Source organism: Poecilia formosa, unplaced genomic scaffold (genome assembly GCF_000485575.1).
Source record: "Poecilia formosa unplaced genomic scaffold, Poecilia_formosa-5.1.2 Scaffold230, whole genome shotgun sequence".
Taxonomy (NCBI): domain Eukaryota; kingdom Metazoa; phylum Chordata; class Actinopteri; order Cyprinodontiformes; family Poeciliidae; genus Poecilia; species Poecilia formosa.
Genome location: NW_006800169.1, coordinates 702404 through 723399, shown reverse-complemented (window position 1 = coordinate 723399; position 20996 = coordinate 702404). Strand labels below are relative to the sequence as shown.

At 42.5% G+C, this 20996-nt stretch overlaps 1 protein-coding gene across 2 annotated transcripts; it reads right to left on the bottom strand.

The window, feature by feature from the left end:
* Nucleotides 1–263: 263 nt before the first annotated feature.
* On the bottom strand, nt 264–20678 carry ccdc18 (coiled-coil domain containing 18). Of its 2 annotated transcripts, XM_016680043.1 has the most exons (26): nt 20562–20678; nt 20168–20218; nt 19638–19775; nt 19423–19529; nt 18644–18772; nt 17788–17884; nt 17571–17692; nt 17213–17471; nt 16953–17040; nt 15075–15292; nt 13567–13677; nt 12682–12813; nt 12475–12609; nt 12311–12388; nt 11906–12022; nt 11648–11815; nt 10851–10993; nt 10376–10518; nt 10059–10272; nt 8792–8891; nt 8619–8714; nt 7285–7425; nt 6973–7110; nt 4567–5010; nt 3244–3897; nt 264–538 (listed from the first exon to the last, which is right to left on the bottom strand). In XM_016680043.1, exons 3-25 carry the CDS (start codon nt 19764–19766, stop codon nt 3262–3264), a joined length of 3945 nt encoding a protein of 1314 aa, XP_016535529.1. In that variant the 5' UTR covers nt 19767–19775; nt 20168–20218; nt 20562–20678; the 3' UTR covers nt 264–538; nt 3244–3261. The 2 variants fall into 2 exon arrangements, with proteins under 2 accessions (XP_016535529.1, XP_007568811.1); XM_007568749.2 differs by lacking the exon at nt 20168–20218.
* Nucleotides 20679–20996: the final 318 nt, after the last annotated feature.

Sequence of the window (20996 nt, the reverse complement as noted above, 5' to 3'; positions counted from 1 at the left end):
ATGTTACCATAATTTTATTATTAACAACATTACCAGGATCCTACTAAAGGTGCAGTCTAAAGATGTTTTCAATCCAAACGGGATCAAACCTTTCTGATGTTTTTGCTCTGTGTTCACATGTGATCATAATTTCACTTGCCCACATGGAGCTGTGTGCCAAACATTCCTTCCATGGTCAGAGAGCAGTTTGTTGATGCTCCAGCACAGCGTGGGAACTTCCAGAGATTTTCATTGGAACGCATCATCGCCAAGAGTCACCTCAGTTTATGTAAAAACTCTTTAATTGGCAGATTTTAATAAGAAAACTATTCACATTTACAAACAGTAGTTAACAATGTTAAATAAAATGCAAATGCTACATTCTGCTGAACTAAAGAATCCATGTTTTACTAAGTGCAATTAAAGAGGTCACATAAACATGCTCTAATAATTTATCTTGATCACTAACACATAAAGGGACAAAACATGGAAAAGATTTATAAATACACACCAACCAACATTTTAGGTTGGCTGCTGTGCTCCCCATGCAGGCAGCTCCCTGAAAGACAGAAGGAAAGTGCCTGTCAGGCATCCTGGGTTACAAAAAACATCAGTCAATTCATCACATGATAAATTAAAATGAACGTGATAATTTCCAATCAGATGAGAAATATTTTTTGAAGTGCAATTTTGTTTAAAGACACATCACAACCCATTTAATTTATGGTTTTGATCATGTGTGGTTTTAATTTCCTTTTTATTTGTTTTGTTTGTTTTTGGGGGGAATACTTAAAAGATCTCAGTTTATCTTTGACAGGGCAAACTTGCATTATTATGCTATTATCAATATATTATTTGAAAATGGTCTCAAAACAATATTAGAGTTTATCTCAATAGTTACTGGGGCAATGTATCGACCAGGAAATGTGTTACCATGACAATCTTAATTCTGAGTAAAACTTGAAACTATTTCATAAAGTCAGCCAGACTTCAACGTTTGCAATGACAAATTTTTCTCGGGTCATCATGGTTTACATTTACAGAGGCTCTGTCTCTCTGCATATGTTGTAATGTGATTTGATAAAAGTCAGTAAACAACTGAAGCAGCACAGCAAGAAGAGAGGAAGTCATAGAGGCTGCATGAATCCAACATGAAGGTACTCTGTTCAGATGATAAAAGAATTAGCTAAATTCCACTTTATGTTTTACATGCTGAATGCTACGCATCGTAAAACATCCTCCTGAACACACCACCCCCATCAGGGAAACCCGGTGGTGGCAGCATCATGCTGCAGGGAATCAAAACTATAACTGGAGTAAAATGTGACTTTATTAACTGCTAGCCTGGAGGGGCTCAATAGAAATGCACAACACACTTTTTTAAAAACAAGTTTTGTAAAACCTTTTGAAAGTCGCGTATCGTTTTCCTTCCTCTTCACAGGTTGTGCTGTTCCGCCACATAAACTCACAGTAAGATACACTGAAGTTTGTGGTTGCAGCATGAATGTAAAAAAAAGCTCAGGAAGTAGGCATAGTTTTGCGTCGTTTTCTATATAAATACCTCTTACTTTGCCAAACATGACCCTCTAAACAATAAACCAACTAAACAACCTAAAGAAGTTTTTATTGCTCAATGTTCCTGGTGTTGAAAGTTTTGTTCCTCTCCTCCCCCACAGAGGTGGCCGTGAAAGCGATCAGTGTGACTGACAGTCTCAAAGCTTGTCATCAAAACCGAGGACTTAGTGGCTAATAGGCTGATGACAGCCAGATAACAGCATTAAAACACATTTCAGATACTATTAGAGGTACTATCTGAAGGCTGCGTCACATAAAGATCCAAGTGATTAAGAAATCCAGAATTCAAAGTTCATTGCATGACACAAAAACAAGAGACAGTGTGTGAAACTAGAAGTGAAAACCTGAAGGTACAATGTGATCCTTGGTTAGTCAAACACTGGTGTGGCTTCTTCCACTTGGAAAAAAAAAAGATGATACCAGAGATAAACACATCCAGGTTTATATTGGACTGTTGTGACTTCATAAGCACAAACCTTTAAAGTGTTTTATAGAGTTTTCATGTTATAGATCGAACCAAAGTGGCACATTATTGTGGAACAGAAGGACAATGAGACTTTCACACCTGATAGTCCTGTAGACTTGGTTTGATTGGTGATCAAAGTTGCAACATTTGTTTCTGCTGCTATAATTCTCTTTCACACTGAAAAACCTGTTCACCTCCACACCTGTGGTGGCGCTGCACCAAAAACCGCTGAAGGAAACGATATGAAAACCTTTGAAGGAGACACAGAGAACAACTTCCTTCTTCACAAAATGTAAACAAACATGGAGTGGCATCAGATTTCACTGGTTGGATTTCTCCCAGTGGATCTATACTCACATGTTTGTTTTGGTTGTATTTACCCAGAATGCCCTGCACTGTAGTCCGCTTCCTGCGTTTGGAGCGGTCTCCGCTGGTCACATATGCATTCGACCTTGACCAGAGTACATTTGAACCAGAGACCTGGGTCTGTGGGCGAACCAGAGTTCACCGTTTGGTCCTCATCACAGTTTGATCATCTATTCTCAGCTCCGTAAAACAAACTGGGCTTTCTAGGCAGATGAACTAAAGTTCATTCAGCAGATCACCCTTAGTTTTTTCTTCTCAAACAAATACAAATCTAAAAAGTGTGGCATGCACTTTCATTCAACTAATGAGGGAGCATTTCATGAAAGCCCGTTTCATTTCAGTTTTGCACAAAAAAAAAAAAGAAACATCTCTGTCAGACAAAAGGGAGAGCATCTGTAACTCAGTTTGCAGCTGGTCAGTTAATCTTTGCAGTGGGATTCAGGTCTGGACTTTGACTGGACCGTGCTAACACATGAGTTCTCAGGTCTAGATCCTTACATTGGTCTTTAGGCTCCATCTTCATCTCTCATCAACTCTAACCAGCAGGGGGAAAAAAATCATCCCACAGCATGATGCTGCCACCACTATGTTTCAGGAAAAAAATGTTGTGTTCAGGGTATCATGGTAAAATTTATTATGCGCTCCTATTTTTGACTAATCTCATAAAATACATTGAAGCTTGTGATTGCATTTTAACAAAATGGCTTGCGAACGTCGATAGAAGGCAGAAAACAGGTGAATCTCCAACTCGACCACTAGATGTCAGTAACTGTTACTCTGATACTTCCCATTTCAGACAACAAAACCAAGTTTTCAAGCTTTCATTGATCAATCAGCTAATTGAAGGTGTTTTTTACCTGCAGAGTCGCAGAGAGTCAGGTCTGCTTTATGGGGCTCCATGGAGACGGATCCTGCTGCATGGCGAGAGTCTGATTCACAAACCTCAGCATCCCGGTCAGTGAACTCATGTCCACCTCTCCCTCGTCCTCTCCCACCAGAGTCCCCTCGGACTCCCTCCTGGACTCAGTGAGCGGCTGGTCATCCCCCTGCTGTTCCACCGGTGCCTCTGCGTGGACGTCTGCATCGTTGGGTTTGTCCCCCAAGTACGTGAGCGGGTCGAACGAGGCATTGGACGTCGCCGAGGCCTCGGTGGTGCTGAGGCCCCGCCAGCTTTGGTCAGCCGACCCTGGGAACGTCGAACCAGACGCAGAGGAAGAGTCCCACAGCTCCCTGATCAGCGTCCCCCTCAGGTTGTGAGGGAAGTCCGTAGAGGAGTGTAAGCTGGCGCTCTGAGGCCAGTCGTGTGTCGGGGAGCACCGGGGCGCCGGGTGAGAGCGTGGAGACAAGCGGATGGAGGCCGGTAGGAGTCTGAAGGAAGGAAGAGACGGCTGAGAGGAGAAGGAGGGCTCCGGAGGCTCAGTGACGGAGGCAGAGTGGCTGCAGAGGCTCTTTCTCTCTGCTGCTCGTCCCAGACTGGAGATCCGAGCCTGGAGGCGGGTCACCTCTGACTCCTGCAGCAGGAGGAAAACCAGCAAGAAACACGTTGAAACAAGAGGAACAGTCAAAGGCTTCCTGCAGGTTTCAGAAAGTCATATATAAGACTTCTTATGCCACCTTGAATGAAACTTAAGACAAAAAAACCCTAGAAATATAAGAGGTAATTGTAATCTTGAGGTGAGGATACAACTCTTTTACAATCAAATGTAGCAAAGACTGAAATTTCTGGAGTTTGTGGCTTTGAGCTTCTCATTCTGCATAATAAGCTTAAGCTTAAAGGGTCAGTATTGTTTGTTTTCCAGGCACAGAGTGCCATTTTATGACGCAGTCAAAAAACTATTTTGCCTTCAGCTGTTATTAAAAATACCAGATATATCAAAAATGACAAAAATGACTTAAAACAAATTTTAATTTATATAGTAACACCTTAAAATTGGGCCTCTGATTTTTTTAAAACTCCTCAACTCTCTGAAACTCCACCTTCAGAAAGTCAACACAACATGACTCCTCTAATAAAACTTTAACATTTTTTATCAGCATAGCACTGACGTAGCTCATGGTAAGATGTATGTGATTAATGTATTTAAGTCACTGTTTTTTTATTTTTATTTTTAAATGATTTTAAGACTTGTTAAGGAAGCGCAGGCAGCCGGTGAACCATGCGGTTCTGGGATAAAACGTACCTTGATGAGCAGCGAATCGACGGACATCTCTGCAGACTTCTCCGAGGCTTGGAGCCGAGTTTGGAGCTGGGAAACCTGCGCTCGGGTTTGCTGAAGCTGCGCGGAGAGCAGCTCCAGCTGCGCATGGAGGTGGCTGCTCTGGACTCTGGTCTGCTCACACAGAACCCTGCTGTCCTCCAGCTCGGTTCTGCTCTGCAGCAGCTCCGCCTGGCTCTGGTCCAGCTGCGCCTGCAGGTGGCTGGCCTGGCTGCGGCTGTAGTCCAGCTCGATCTCGGCCTGGTCCAGCTGGGCTTTGACCCGGCTGCACTGCGCCCTGGCCTCCTCCAGCTGGGCCTGGCTCTGCTGGAGCGTGGCGGTGAGCTGCTCCTGGGACGAGCGCATGGTGGAGGAGATCTGTTCCGACACTTTGAGGAGCTGGCCCCGCGTTTGCTGCAGAGACTCCAGCTGCAGGACGACGGAGAGCAGCACGGTCAGGACACAGGGTCTCACAAAAGCATTCACACAGCGTCCAACATCCCTTTACAGTACTTTGCTGAAATTTGCTGCACAAATACACTTGTGTTAGACACTCAGTTCTACAGAGAAAATGGATGTGAATACAAAACAACCATGTTAGATCCTAAAGCCAGGGTTACAATGGGATCATTAGATTAATGCATATTCATGTGATAAAAAGGCCTAATTAAAGCCCAGATCAGAATTTGAATGAGAATCACAGTCATTATGCTCTAAAGCCGATCTGACGAAGACTAAGCAAAGCTGGTAGAGGCACACCTCCATAGGACTGGAGTATTATTTTATTTTTTATTAAATTATGTAAATTATGTCAATATCTACTTTAAGAAATGTCCTAACGGTGTTTTGCACTCCAGTTTCTCTTTATCTAGAATTATTTCTCTATTAAATTTGAAATGTTACATAACCAGGTAATAAGGTGAATGTAAATGAAGACAAAAAAAAAGAAAAAAAAATGTGAATCATTTTCCTGCTAGGCAATACTGTGTATTAGTGAATTACATAAAACCCCAGCAGAAAAACATAATGTCAGAAGGTTTCCCTTGGGTAAAAACACCAAGAACAGGAATAGAGATGAGACAGAACAGCAGCGTGTGAGGAACAACGGTGACACCAGAGTCACTGCAAACCCACAGCAGCTGTTCTAACACAGACCAACAGGAAACACACGGACTGATGAGGCAGAGACTGAAATTCTCATGAAAAACCGCCGTCATGTCTTCCAGGTGACGAGACAATTTCCAAATCTCAAGCATGAAATCCTGACTTCAGTCAGAGGAGAATGTGACCCATGTTATCTCATTGCTACCATAAAAAAAAACAAAAAAAAAACACAGTTGATGGTGTTTGGCCCCCAGGCGGTGGGGGACCAAACCGCCCCACATCTACAGGGAGGAGATAAAACAGCTCAGTCCTGACAGGTGTCTAGTTTTTCACCTGGATAACCTCTTAAAGGGGCAGCATTATGTATTCTCCAGCCACATCCTGCCATTTTATAGCACAATGAAGTAACTATGTTAACTTCAGTTGTTATAAAAATGCTATATACATCAAATGACTTAAAAGAAATTTGACGACGTGATTAAATGCCTTGAAATTGGGCCTCTGTCTCTTAAAAACTCCTGCTCTTCCTGGTTCCTCTATTAACCCTTTAACAATATTTTTTAACCAGCATTGCTCTGATAAGTAGCTCCTATAATGAGCGCAACAGCAGGTGTCTGCCAATTCCTCCTGGCTAGTCTGAAGGAGCTGAGTCGCAGAGTTTCGAGGGAGGGTTACGACGCTAGGTCCACCCAGGCGTTTTGCACAGCTGAATGGTTGCCACGGGAGATTAAAGGATTTCTCAAGCAAACATGAAAGAATCAAAGTAACGCTACAGGTATGTTTCTGACGAGGGAATAACGTTATTACATGATGTAAAGCTAAGAAAAAGTTGATTTTATAAAATACTGCCCCTTTAAGCTGGAGACACTGTGTCTACCATGTACAGTCCTGTTCCTGTCATGTTTTGTGTAACTGACTGAATGTCTTCAGAAATAAATAGAAATGTCCAACATTTAAATTAGCAGGATCTTCTAAAGTAATTTAACAAAAACAATTGTTATTTCAACAGATATTTTAATTCCAAAGAACAAAGCAGAAAACACTCTTTTTAAACAGAGCATGTTGAGGTGGAGCGTGTGCAATAACTTTGGTGTTTTGTTTTGTTAAATTTAAACTGTTGTTTATGTAGTCAAGCTGTTTGTATGTGTATTTACTGTTTGTTTGGGCAGCTGCTACTATGCAGTGTACACCCTCGAGTCTGTGATAAATGTCCCCTAGGGGACAGTAAAGTATATTCCCTTCTCTGGTGTCAGGAGGGAGGAGGTGGAGGAGGTGGAGGAGTTGTACCTCTTTACTGTGCTGCTCCTTCTCCAGCTCCAGCTCCTGCTCCAGAGCAGAGAGCGTGCTCTGCAGCCGCTCCTCCTCCTGCAGCCACCCAGACTCCTTTCGAAGTAGCTCCTCCACTACGCTGCGCAGCTGGCTCTCCTGCAAAAACACACACATACACACACACATACACCACATGGTTAAAATCATAAACGCAACATGGAGGCAGCTGAAGGGAATGGAAAAAAATGACTCATTCTCAGACTATTCCAGTAAATCCCAGGGAAACCAACAGCTAACAGTCCCAGAAGTCAGAGCAACATGTGGCTTCACCGTCTCCCTGATCTGCAGCTTGGTGGCGTCCAGCTCTCTGCTCAGAGCGTCACGGTCACGCCGACTCGCTTCCAGTTCGTCCAGGGCCTTCTGAAGCCGTTGCTTACACTCAGACAGCTGCTGGCTGAGCTCCTCTGTCTCCTAACAGCACAGAAACAGGAGCAGACAGGAAGATCCAGCAAATCTCAGTAACTATATAAATTAGTGATGCCCATCGTGTTTCCACGGGAACTTGTCTCCTCACTTCTATCAAAACAAAAGCTGCATGTTTGGGAAGTTCTGACTGGGATGTTTGAACTGTATACTGTGCTATGCAAAGTTTTTACATCCACTGACATTTTGTCAAATTACAATCCCAGACTTATCAGAAGTGGAATGAAAATGATGTGTGTCATTTTAACTAATAAAGATCTTAAAAGTGTTTTTATGTTCAAAAGCCCTGAGTGAAAGTCTCAGTTACAGCTGACTGTTTGGTGTTTCTAAAGTGACAGACAGGTGGAAATGGGCAGCAAACACATGAATGATGCAAAAAAAACAACAACACATAATCACAAGAAAAAAAAACTAATTCCACAGAAAAACAATGCAAACAAAGAATGCTGCAATCACATGAAATAGACAGAAAGTGAAAATGCTGTAAATAGAAACAAGAACAGCAAGAATGAAATGCGGCAAACTCGCTCCACAAAATGGAAGTGCTCCAGACCACTGGGGGGCGTCTGGACTGGGTGATACAACCTACATAAATATGCTACTGTTGAAAAATGACATCAAGCATAATGCACCTTTTCTTTCTTCCTCCAAATTCTCCTGGACATCCTGTTAAATCTTGACATCTGTCTTTACTGAGGGTCTGGTCCTGTATGATTTGGTGGTCGACTCCCCCTAGTGGTGTGGAGAAAAACTGTTCTATGGAACGAGTTTGCAGAGTTTCATACTTGCTGCCTCTGCTGTATTTATGCCAGTTTCCCTTTTTCTTTTGCTTCCTGTGTTTGCAGCATTTTGCATTAGTTTTGTGCTCATGTGTTTGGGAGTTTGCATCATTTCTGTGTTTCGGATCGATCATCCGCTAGAACGGGAAATGAGTCGGGTTTAGACGAGCCTGAGAGAAGTTAGTTTAACTGTACTGGAATGAAGTTGTCATTATAAATGTAATTTAAATTAATTCATATTCTTTTTGTATAAAAAGGAACAACATTTATTATAAAACCAGCAAAAATGTACTTTTCAAATTACCTTTATATGTTTTTTTGTTTTTTTCTTCCCTAAAGTCTCTGGATGGAAACTTGAGGCTAAAACGAATAAAAAGCAGAGGACAGGACAGGTTCTCTGACCTTGGCATTTCTTTGCGTTAGCTCCTGCTGCAGGACCTCCACCTTCCTGTCCATCTCCAGCTTGTGCTCCCTGATGGCTTCGTCCAACTGGCTGAGCTGAGGGGGACACGGCAGTGAGGACAGCTGGTAGATGAGACAAACGTTTAATGGCGGTGATTGAAGATGTGCTGCACCAGCTTGGCTCTCTGCTGGAGCTCCTCCTGTCTTTCTTTCAGGGCGTTGTCCATGTCCAAGACCTCATGAGTTCTCTCCTCCAACTCCCTCTGGGTCTCACTGAAAATTCNCACACACACACACACACACACACACACACACACACACACACACACACACACACAGATAAATTACAGCTGGATGATATGGCTGAAAAACATAATGTGATAAGCGTTTCATATCGGTCAATAATGGTAATTAGTTATGAATTTTTTTTTGTTTTTAAGCATTTATGAGGCATGGTGGCGAAAAACTTAAACTGCCGCTCCACAAGTTGTTCTACTGGTTGCTCTACAGGTTGTTGCTAGGCAACCAAAGAGTGAATGAGTTTTTCCCAGAATGCTGTGCGGTTCTGGATCCACGCTCAGTGAAATTGATGGATTTCACTGATGTTTTATCAATAGATATTGATCACAAACCTATCACATATATATTGTTGCTGATTTATAGTCCAGCTCTGTGATAATCCATAAGCCAACTGTCTCATCATCAGCGCTCAGGAGAACAACTTCTGGATTGTGGAAGATGAAATGTTTGTGCAAGACAATATTAGGATATTCATTCATTCTTTTTGCAGCGTTTGGGTTGATACTTATGTTCCACTAGTATACATGTGCCGGCAGACACACACAGGTTTAATGGAGGAGTTAAAAAGTTCAGAAAATCATAACTCCAGCTTGGCTTTTGATTTTCCTAGTTTCTTCGTGTCTGATTATCCAACAGAGTGCTTGATGTACAGTAGTCATGGAAACTGTTGTGTCATACAACTGGGCTTTGCATGATTCTGCATTTCATGCAACAATGTTTAACTTTACCGCAAAAGATAAAATACTTTAAAGATGCTTTACTTTAGAAATATCTAAATTTGTCAAAAATAAGAAATAAGAACACAATGATTGCAGTTTTCTGGCTGATCACCCATCTTTTAAAAGCCTGGCCTGCTGATTCCAATTTTGGCCAATACCGATGAAAAGTTGCTAAACACAGCAACAAAGTCAATAAGTTGGGAGCGGGGTGTCTCTTGTGATGTGACATTGTGGACGGAGATCGTTTTCACATGCAAATATCGGCTGATCACCAAAAATGAAGGAAATCGGGTTTGATTTAAAGCAAAGCATCAACATTTGCATTGTTTTCCATAGATGTTCAGAGCAGCAGACTTGCTGATGCGATCTTCTGTTCGTGTCGTGCACAGAGGGATTTTTCCACACGTGGACTTCCCCTCACCTCAGCCTCACGCCCAGTTTGTCCACCTGGGCTTGCCGTTGGTCAGAGACGGTCTGGGTCCTCTGCAGGTCGTCCTGCAGCTCCTGTACCCGCTCCACGGTGTCGTCCAGCTCCGCCTGCACAGAGCGCAGCTCGCCCTCCAGGACCTTTACTCTCTGCATGCTGCAGAGCCGCTCCTCCTCACAGCGATGGAGCTTCTCCTCAAGTTCCTCAACTGGAGGAAGATGAGAGTTGATAAAGGACAAAGATGAGGCTGACCGAGGACATGCTGAAAACATCGTCCTGTTTTTTTTCCAAACTGATCCTGAATGTCTAACCTTTGGAGGTCTTGCTGATGACTTGGCTCTGGGTGTGCTGCAGGTTCTGCTCCAAGCCGATGATCTGCTCTGCCTTTGCAGCCACTTGGCTCCTCAGGTGCTCCAGCTCCACCTCCAGCTTTTCCATCTTCAATCTGAGATGACTGCCCAGAAATATAAAGCAGAACATGAGGTAAAGTTTCAAGCTTTAACTGAAAGCATAGCTCTAAAACCAACAGAGAAAGGCTTGTGTATTTTGTCCTAAAAGAGAAGCAAAACCGTTCACAAACAGAAGCTGGAATGAACTAAACAGACCAACGTCTGAGTGGGACTTATGCTTATCATGATGTGGTTTTTGCTATATTACAAAAGTTACACATCATAATGTCATTTTAATGTATTCTAGAGTGTTAGAATGAGTATTTTATTAGAGGGATGATACAGAAAACAGGTAGTATGAGGAGCTTTGTGTGATCCTAGCTCCTCTGTCTGGGACCTGATGGATTTGGAGAGTTGTGTGTTCTGTTCGGTCGTCTCCTGCAGGTTCCTCTCCGCAGCCTGGGCCTCCAGGCCTCTGCTCCTGACCTCATCTTGTAGAGAAGCCCACGTTCGCTCCAGCTGCTGCTCCAAACCAGACACCTGGAACAGACAGCACAAAGTCAGCTGTTGACTGGAAAAACACGGCCAGGAAAGTGTTTTTCTATTACCTACATAATGAGATTCAAAAGTGGAAAAAGTGGTGAGTTTTGACAGATTAAAGGGCCAGTGTTGCGTATTTTCTAGCAACACTGAGCCATTTTACAGCACAATCAAGTAACTATGTCACCTTCAGTTGTTATAAAAATGTTGTATACATTTAAAATATTATTTGAATTTGACTTTATAATTTAACACTTTAAAATTGGGCCTCTGTCTCTTTAAAAACTCCTGATCTTTCTGAAATTCTGCCTTCAGGAAGTCACCCAAACATGGCTCCTCCATTAACTCTTTAACAACGTTGTACTGACCAGCTCAGCTGATGGAACAACTCCATCAGGTGTTTGCCAATTGCTGTTGGCTAGTCTGAAGGAGCTGGATGGAGCCGTCCAGGGGCTGCTCTGTGAGGCGGAAGCTTGGAAACTGCAGGTAGGAGGAGGAGCTGCACCTCCAAGGTGGAGCTGGGTCATTTGCAGTCGAAAATCCAAAATTCCTCAAATTCTTCTAGGTACTCCTGAGCTTCTAACACAGCTCTGTGATGTCTGTGTGTGTGTGTGTGTGTGTGTGTGTATGTGTGCGTGTGTGTGTCAGCCTCACCTGTCTTTGCAGATGGCTCTGGCTCTCCTCCAGCTCAGAGACCCGAGCCGTGCTCTCGGTCAGCATGGTCTGCTGTTGCTGCAGAGACTCCTGCAGCTGCAGGTTCTGCTCACTGGAGCTCTGACAGACCAGGCTGGTGCTGTGCAGCTTCTCCTGCAGACAAGACATCTGAAAAAGCAACAAGGAGAGAAGACAGGGGTGTGTGTTTAACTGCCTTGCGCCCTGATAAACCAGCTGACAGACGTTTTCAGTGTGGACCTTTTCATTCTTCCTCTGCAGCTCCGTCTCATGGTTCCTCTTCAGCTCCTCCATTTGCTGCAGGTACGAGTTCAGCTCCTCTTTGCACGCCGACAGGCAGGATTGCAGCTCAGATATCTGAGCAGTGGAGAAACACACAGCAGGTTATCTATGGTGGATACAACATCGTTTTACTTGTGGCTCCTGTAAATTAGAAAACATTCACTTCTGAACACATGAACTAGAATCCTGTAGATGCACCTGTCAGATGGATGGATGAAGAAATGAACAAATGGAAACTTTTAGACATCCTAACAGGGAATACGATTTAGAAATTTAGATTTTCTTTCATATTGACCCAGACATAAAAAAAAGAAATCCTATGCATACTTCTTGTGACTTTTCCATTTTGTGTTCTGTACAAACCATGGTGGCAGAGTGAGAAGCCTGATCTTTGAAACTCTGCAGCATCTCCTGGTTGCGTCGAACTTCGACCTGCTTCTCCTGGATTGAGGAAACAGAACGTTACACCAACGTATAAACTCCTCTGTCCAGTCCTGTATGGGGATGGAACCAACATGTTGCCTTGCCTCTGTGAGCCGATCCACAGAGGTCTGCAGCAGCAGCGCAGCTTTCTGAGCCTTGTCCCGCTCCATCTGAACAGAACCCAGCTGCTGTTCCAGTTCCAACATCTGGGTCAGGCTCTCCTCCACAGACAGCTGCAGCTACATGAAGTCACAGAGCCGCTGTTAGCTTAGCTGATGCTGCTGCCAAAGGAGCTGATGAGTTCATGTTACCATTTCTATCCTATGCTGTTGCTCAGCCAGCTGCTTAGAGTGAGTCTGTTTGCACTGATCCAGAGCCTTCTGGTGCTCCTTCTGCTTTCTGCTCATCAGACCCTGGTAGTGCTGAACGCTGCTGCTCTTCTCCTGTAATCAGATCAGAACCCGAGTCTCTAGCTGCCTCTCCATTACAAATACAATACAAATCTTTGTATCTATCCTGCTAATGACGAAAAACCATTGGCAACTGCGGTATTTCCATTAATTAAGAAATTATATTAATTTGTGAAGAAGCTTGTTCGCGTAATAAGTCATTAAAACTCGCGAGGCAGCGCCTGATGTAAACACTTACATGAGATATATTCAGAATTCAGCCAATGAGAGGAGACGTCTTATTCAGCCTTTGGAACTATAAGCCCCGCCTACTTGGGCATTTTGGGGAGACTGTAGTCTATGACTTTACAGAAGACTTATAGATTCAACACATTGGAATGACACAAAACTTTTTATGAACTGTGTGATGCTGTTGAGAGAACTGGTGGAGCCAGCTGCACATTGTCTGGGAAAAAAAGCAAGCCATCATCCTCCTATTACTTCCTGTCGTCTTCTTCGACGTTTTCGCCAGTAGTAACATGTGACACATATGATGTGGAAAAAAGTGTTTTTGTAGCAGTTTTGCGAATTCCGCCTATTTTGATACGGCTGAAAAAGAACAACACCTCATTCTGGCGCAAAAAACTTTTTATTGAAAACGTGATTTTTTTTTTTTCTAAATAGCCGTGTTTCCATTAAGCAAATGTATTTTCGTACTTTCAGCATGCACAATTTTATGGCTAATGGAAACGCAGCTTCAGGGGCACGGCTGATGAAGTTAAAGTAAAAAGGTTTGAGTGACTGTACCTTCAGCTCGTTTTCCAGCTCGGTGTTCTTCAGAGCGGCCAGGCTGTATGCAGAGCTTTTTTCCTGCAGCTGCTTCTCCAGCGCAGCGACTCGAGCACTTTTTCTTTTTAACTGAGGTAAAGTAAAACAGGGAAAGAAAAAACATCTGACACGTGCATATTAAGAGAAAAAAATATATTCTTCTTTTTTTATTTCCAGAACTCTCAACATTTTCCTGGCGTCTAATGTTTTAGAAAAGGGTCACCAGCATGTTCAAGTTTATTTTTAGACATGGGACAATAACTATTAACATTATATGTAAATGCATAAGATTATAGCTCAGTGGCTAAATTACATCTCTGGTCCCATTGACAGGCAGGATAATGGTAAATAAAAGGATTTAAACACACACACACACACACACACACACACACACACACACACACACACACACAAAATGACACTACAGAATAAGAAATACATGAAACCATCTTAAAATCTACATATCTTTACATATACTCAATGTTGATATTTTTGGCCAACATATTTTTCCAATAGCCACTTTTAAGTTGTTGTTTTTTTTTTTAATGAGATGAGAAGTGAAAACAGGATTTTAGGGTTTTTATTCAACAGCTTTTATGTTCATTTATAAACCATTTCAACTGGTTGTTTTGATAACTGTTTTGCAAGCCAATGACAAAACATGTTATACAATATGTCATATGAGGTGTAATCATGGTGTAGTGTCTGATCATACAGATGGACTTTTTTTTTTGGTAATGTTCAAGAGGAACATTTGGGACAAAAGACATCGAGTTTGAAAAACAAGTTTAGTCTATAGACTCCAGATGCAGTAGCAGACAGAGCGCCACCAAGACCTAAACATGCCCATATCTGGGACATGGCTATGTGATGATGTTTACTTTGGGGAGTGTGTGTTGGCCAGAAGTCTGTAAAAGAGATGCTGTCCAGCGATCGGAGGGACTTCACTATGACTGGACCAAGATTTCCTTTGCGATTCGTTTGTGCTGACGTAGGCGGCTGTTTGTTACAAAACTTTGCTGTCCAGCCAAAGTCCAGAATTCTGCCTGAAGCATCACCACACCAGCATCTTCAATAAAGATGCTGGTGTGGTGAATAAAATTTAATCTAATTATATATATATAATTAGATTAAATTTTATTCTTTTCACAATCTGTTTCACTCGTTTAGATTGTGAATCCAAGAAAATGCTTAAACATTAGAAGTGTTGTACTATTTATAATATTTTTTGTTTTTTTTTTGCCTTGGATAAAAATATTAGAATCACTGTCAGTATTTGCCTGTTTTGAGAAATACATAGCTACAGTTTTGGATAAATTAAGATGTAAATGAGATCATTACACATCACCGCTGTCGGCTTTCGGGCACCTTGTTCCTTAAAAGGAATGCCACCATCTACAGTGTATGTGCTGCTCAGATTTATATCTCTGACCATCTTTAGTGTCGCTCCAAAGGGCTGAGGAGTAACGGTGAGAAAGCATAGTGACCTCTTTCTGAGCGTCGGTGGCCTGACTGCCCCGCTCCAGCAGCTCCGTGTGGAGGTTCTGGTAGTGGGAGGCTCTCTGGGCCATGGAGCTCTGCAGGGAGGAGATCTCCTCCTGGGCTCTGCTCAGACGCTCGTGCAGACGCTCCTTCTGGCTCTGCTGTTTGATCCGCTCGGCCTCCTTCACCTGCAGGACCCGCAGCAGCTGCTGGTAGCCCTCACCTGGAAGCAGTGGCACATGGTATGTTATCCAGAAAAACACCAACTATACATGCATGCTGGTGTCCCTTTGGAATACTGGGATGTAACTTTATCTTTTTGGTTATTATTCATTATTTATTGTTAGCAGGTAATTTGTATGTACAAATAACTCTAAAGGCGCTTTCGCACTGTACAGAACGGTACGGTTCCGAGCGTGTTCACATTACAACTTGTGACTGGTTCCACCCGGCCCCATGGAACCACAAGAGCTGTGGTTCCAATCATGCCGGCCAAGCGGTTCTGCTTAGAACCAGCAGCTGATTGGCCGCTGGTTGTTAGTCAGACGTTGATTTTCCGTTGACAGCTGGCTCTCACTACTATATAGTTTTAAAAATAATGACGTCCGGCACCGCTTCGATGGCGCCCTCAATGTAATGCAAACACAACAGGGCTGGAACCGTTCCGTACCGTTCCATGCAGTGCGAAAGCGCCTTAAATCTGCACTGTTGGATCATGTGACTTAAACAAGTTCTCCATCCATCCCAAACTTTTTCTTTTAGCCATTTATCCATCTAGTCAACATCTAAATAAAGATCAAAGAGCACATAAAATCCAAACAGTCTGTCATTGAACTAAACAAAACAAAACAAAAACTAAAGGTGCGCCAACAAATCGGCTCTGATTTCCTTAATATTCTACACTGGAGCTGGAAGAAATTTTAAATCTAAACAACAACCACTTAAAAACAAAAAATACAACAACAACAACAACAAAAGAAAACATTTCCAAAAAAATGGATCAAGGGATACTTAACTGTGAAATCCATTTTATCTAGAACAGAATATATAAAGTGAGGAAGTTGTGACTATAGTATTCCGTTTCACCCTTAAAACTAATGCTTAGCTAATTCAGAGCATGCATGAAAAAAACTTCATGAAGTCAATGATAATTTGATCTTTTATTATAGTGCTATAAACCTCACTGAACAATGTACAAAATTCTACTTTTAGCTAAGCTAATCTATTCAGCATGGGAATAAAATCCTATGCATGCATTTAACATAACAGCTCATGATACAGCTTTGGCATCTCTGACAGTCCATCTAAAATAAATATAGGAAATATACTTATTTGGCACCATATGGCATCAACATCAGTATTCACCGGCATTAGTCCATTTTTAACAGGCTGGTATCGGTCCAATACAAAAAACTGGGCTGATTTTAATAACCAATGTTAATTTTTCATCTGGTCATGTCGTATTTATTTGCTCATGTGTTGTAGGATTGAGGTGTGTATGAAACAGAGGAGCAATGTAGGTGGTGAAAATACACAACAACAATATTAATGTTGGATATTTATATTGGAAATTTTTAAATTCTAAAGGCAAGGATTTTTTAAAATTAGGTTACCGTAATCAAAGATTCTAGGAATTTCTAATTACCAACCATAACGTTCTATTTCACAGTCTAAGGAAGAATGTGGAAGTTTGATTCCATAAAACATAATATATTGTTCAAAGTTATTCATTAAGACGAGTGACGGGTCAACTGCTGCTAAAACGGGAACAGATTCATGAAACGGTTTGTCTACTGCTGTAAAATGGAGGAATCGATGCAACGGCATCAGAAAAAGAAGCTCTGAAGCTCAGCCTTACAGCTGATGAAGGATCTGGAGCCTACCTGGCTTCAGCTTCAGCAGATGTGCAGCTCCTGAATAGTCCACTGGGGGCAGCATGCATGGACTGGAGCAGATTGGTCCTGCAGGAGCCTTCAGAAATGAAAAAGCAAAAAAGAAGCCTGAGGCTCCCTTTCTTCAACAGGATCAGCAATCAAACACACAGTCGGGTTTGTTATTTTTAGACTGACTCCAGGATCAGGGTTTGGACACAGACACCAGAAACAAAACTCAGCCTGTGGGTGGGAGTGGAAAGCTGGCCCACCTCCTGCAGGTGCAGCAGAGCCAGGACAGCCTCCAGGGCGGACAGCTCAGCCTGGGTCTGGGTCATCTTCTGCTCCTGGTCACGGGTCAGCGTCCGCAGCTCCTCCACCTCCCTGCGCACGGAGGCCGCCTCCTTGCACTCGGCCCCCCGCTCTGAGAGCTGCTGCTCCAGCTGGGAGGCTCTGCGCACCGCCTGCTCCAGCTGGGTCTGGAGGAGAGCCGCAGCCGCTCCGCCCTGCCTCAGCTCCTCCTGCAGCTGGCTGTGTGGAAAACAAAACGCCGCCGGTGAAGCGCATGATGGGGAAAAGCAGCGCTGACAGCTTTCTTTATGCTTCTACTCAACAGAAGGCGCTCAGTACCTAACCGTTTGGCTCTGCTCAGCTCGCTCCTTTTCCAGCACAGAAAACTTCACCTCCAACTCCTGCTTTTCTCTGTTGGACTCCATCAGACTCTCCTTCAGCGTCATCTCACTCTCCACCACCTCCAATGCCAAAATGACAAAACATCTCTGGTGTCAACAAGCAAGAAAAGGTTTTTACTTGTCATAAAATGAGACAATTTTGAGTAAAAATTTACCTTTTGGAGTTTCATGGAAAATGTGTCTTTGTAATCATCGAAAGCTTCTTTGAGTTTCTCTGCATTTTGCAGAGCTTGGTTCCTCTGCTGCTCAGCTCTGAGAAGAGAGGCGAGTTTAGATCAGGGGGTTCCCAAACATGTAACCCCAAAGAGGATTAACTCACAGAAAATGAGACAAAATATTTAAAGCAACATCAACTTTTACAATGTCTTTTATCCTCTATTGATTAATTATTACATTTAGTTAGCAGAAATGCTACCTGATAGCTTTGATCGTAAATTCTGTGGCGAAAAATTTAATTACCAGATGACACAATTTTGTCATCACAATCCACTCTTTTGATTATAAGATGACGTATAATATTTAATATTAATCACATCAAAATGTATTTTATTCCGACAATTCTTCTGGTTCTTTGAAGCAGGCTGCTGGACGGTTCCTTGGTGTTTTTTGTTTTGTTTTTTTTCTTGTCAGAAACTTAAATTTCTTGCTTGCTAATCTGGCAGAAGACGCAAAGCAGCTTGACTGGCAGCCAATCAGACGATGAGCATTAGAAATAACGTTTAAATCAATTATTTTAACTTGTATTTTGTACTTTAAAAAAAAGACTAAAGACTGAATAAAAGAAAACAAAAATGATGATGAAAATTTTAAGATTAAAAAAATTTATGGGGCTAAATTGTTTTTCTCTAATCTTCTCTCCAACTTTCTGAGGCGCTCACAGCGCACCATGTCGGCCCCCGAGGGGCCGCGACCCACACTTTGAAAAACACTGCCTGAGCTCAACAAAATACAATCAGGATCATAATTAACCCCTCGTTTACTTCCAGGTGGAAGCAGGTCTAAAACCACCACCTCTTTCCTGTCACTGTTCTGCTCTCCAGCTCCTCTCTCAGCGTCCTCAGTTCCTCGGTAACCGTGGCGACCACAGCCTCACTGTGAGTGGCAGCTTCCTGGCAGGACTCCGCCCTCAACTCCGCTGCCCTATAAAACATGGACGATGGAAACTGCAGAGTTTAAACTAAGCAAGTCAGACATTAATGAATAAATGTGACAGATTATTTCTCTTACTATTGTGGCGTTTAGAAAATAAAAATAATTCGGGTAATTCTAGCTGACCTAAAACAAGAGAAGTTTGGTCTGATCCAACATCAGATGTGCATGTGTCTTTGTATTCAGTGTATGTAAACTTCTGATTTCCAGTGTATCAGAGATTTCTTTTATTAAAAATCTGAAAACGTCTTCTAAAAACTAGTGTTTTATAAGTGAAACGGAGCCTTTTCCAAACTCAAGGCCCATGGGCCAAAATTGGCCCATCATAGTCATTTCTGTGGCCCTTAAGAGTCTAGACTTTATTTGACAAGTCAAATCAAATCAGTTCTGATTTGAATAGTGTCAAATTATATCATTGTAGAAAACATGTTAAAATTATATTTAAAGGGTACTCATCAAATGCAGAAAAAGCATAGTGAGAATCGACAATAAATTCAATTCAATTCATGTAGTTTGATCGACACATTCTGACACAACTGCAAAGGGAGTTTGCATTCAAAGATTTGTGAATGTCCCTTCATGGCCCTTGTGGCTCAAAATGAAGATGAGTTTGACCCCCTGCATTAGAACAATGAGCTTACTTCAGTTCCTCAGTCTGAGCCTCCAGCTCAGCTTCCAGCTGATGGATGTGTTCGCTCATGGCCGCCATGCTGCTGCTAACCATGACCTTGGAGAGGCTGTGATGGACCTGCCAAAGAAAACACTAATGTATCACTGCACACTGAAGCACACTTCTCTTTTCTTTTATGCGTGTGTCTGCGTGAGGGGGGTTAGATGGGCTGAATGCATGTCCAACCTGCAGATCGGAAGCTTCTGGTTCAAACTGCAGGGCGTCCAGGTTGCTGCGGAACTGCTCATCTGTGATCAGGCAGGCGTTCTCCTGGCGAACACAGCCGCCTTTCTTTCTTGCAGCAACAGACGCCATCCCTACAGGCTGAACACAGAGAGATAGGAACATGGTATGGTTTGGTTTTAAAAAGGTCTGCAAGTTTTAATTTGTTTTAAAATCTAAAAATAGATATAAAATTGTGGTTCTTTAAAAAAATTATAATACAAACAATAAAAGATGAAAAAAACGTAACATTTTCAGTTCCACAGTTTTATTCAGGTGAACTAAGGGTTAAAAAAATGGCTTGTAGGCCCCTGGTCTTTAATATAAAATCTCAATAAAACAATATTTTGTCATAACTTTACAAAATGTGAAAAACTTCAACGTCAATATATAACTAGATACAAATCTTAAAATTGTTGTACATTTTCCTCCAATTTCTGCATAGTCACAGTAATTCACTGAGACGTAATTCTAGACCTCTGATCTTTACTCACCTCAGTTTCTGTCCCACACTCTGGTGGCAGAGCTCAGCTCCCTGGATCAGGCTGTGCAGGCCGAACACATCTTTGTTGAATTTCTCCTCGATGTCAAACATCAAAACAGAACCGCCTGACTGTCGTTCCTCGGCTTAAATAACGACCAGTGTTACTAAAGTTAACTTTATCTAGCTTTTTGTATGTCTACATGTCTAAAGTTGAAATAAAAAGATGCATCTCTTTGCAATTTTAAACGAACACTGTGCTGCCAATAAACGACGCTAACATGAATGTAAACAGAGGAGCTCTTCACACAAACAGGTGGTTAGCTAGTAAACATTAGCCTTGTTTTTTGTTATAAAAGCAGTTAATTAAACACCATACATCATTTCTGCTTCGTCTGAACTATTACCTTACATGACCGGAGGATAAGCTAAAAGCATTTGTTTCTGAACTATATTTCAATAAATCTCTCGGGTTACTGGAAATCGAGGCAGAACGGTTTGTAATTTTAGTCTCCGCCCACATGCCAACAACGTACTTTATAATTGGATAGCTAAGCCATTCCGTCAAGTGATTGGTTGATATGCAACAGCGTCCGCGAACAACGGCGCGTCTTGGGGTTGGGGTCGAGTCGTTTTCCTTTCGCCGTCACACAGTTATACGCAGAAATTGGGGAGGAGTGAAAGGTTTATTTTGAGGGAGTATTCCTTAACAGTCTGCGACAGACTGGCGACCTGTCCAGGGTGACCCCGCCTCTCGTCCGGAACATTAGCTGGAGATGGGCACCAGCAACCCTCCCGACTCCACTAAGGGACAAGGGTGTAAAGAAAATGGATGGATGGAT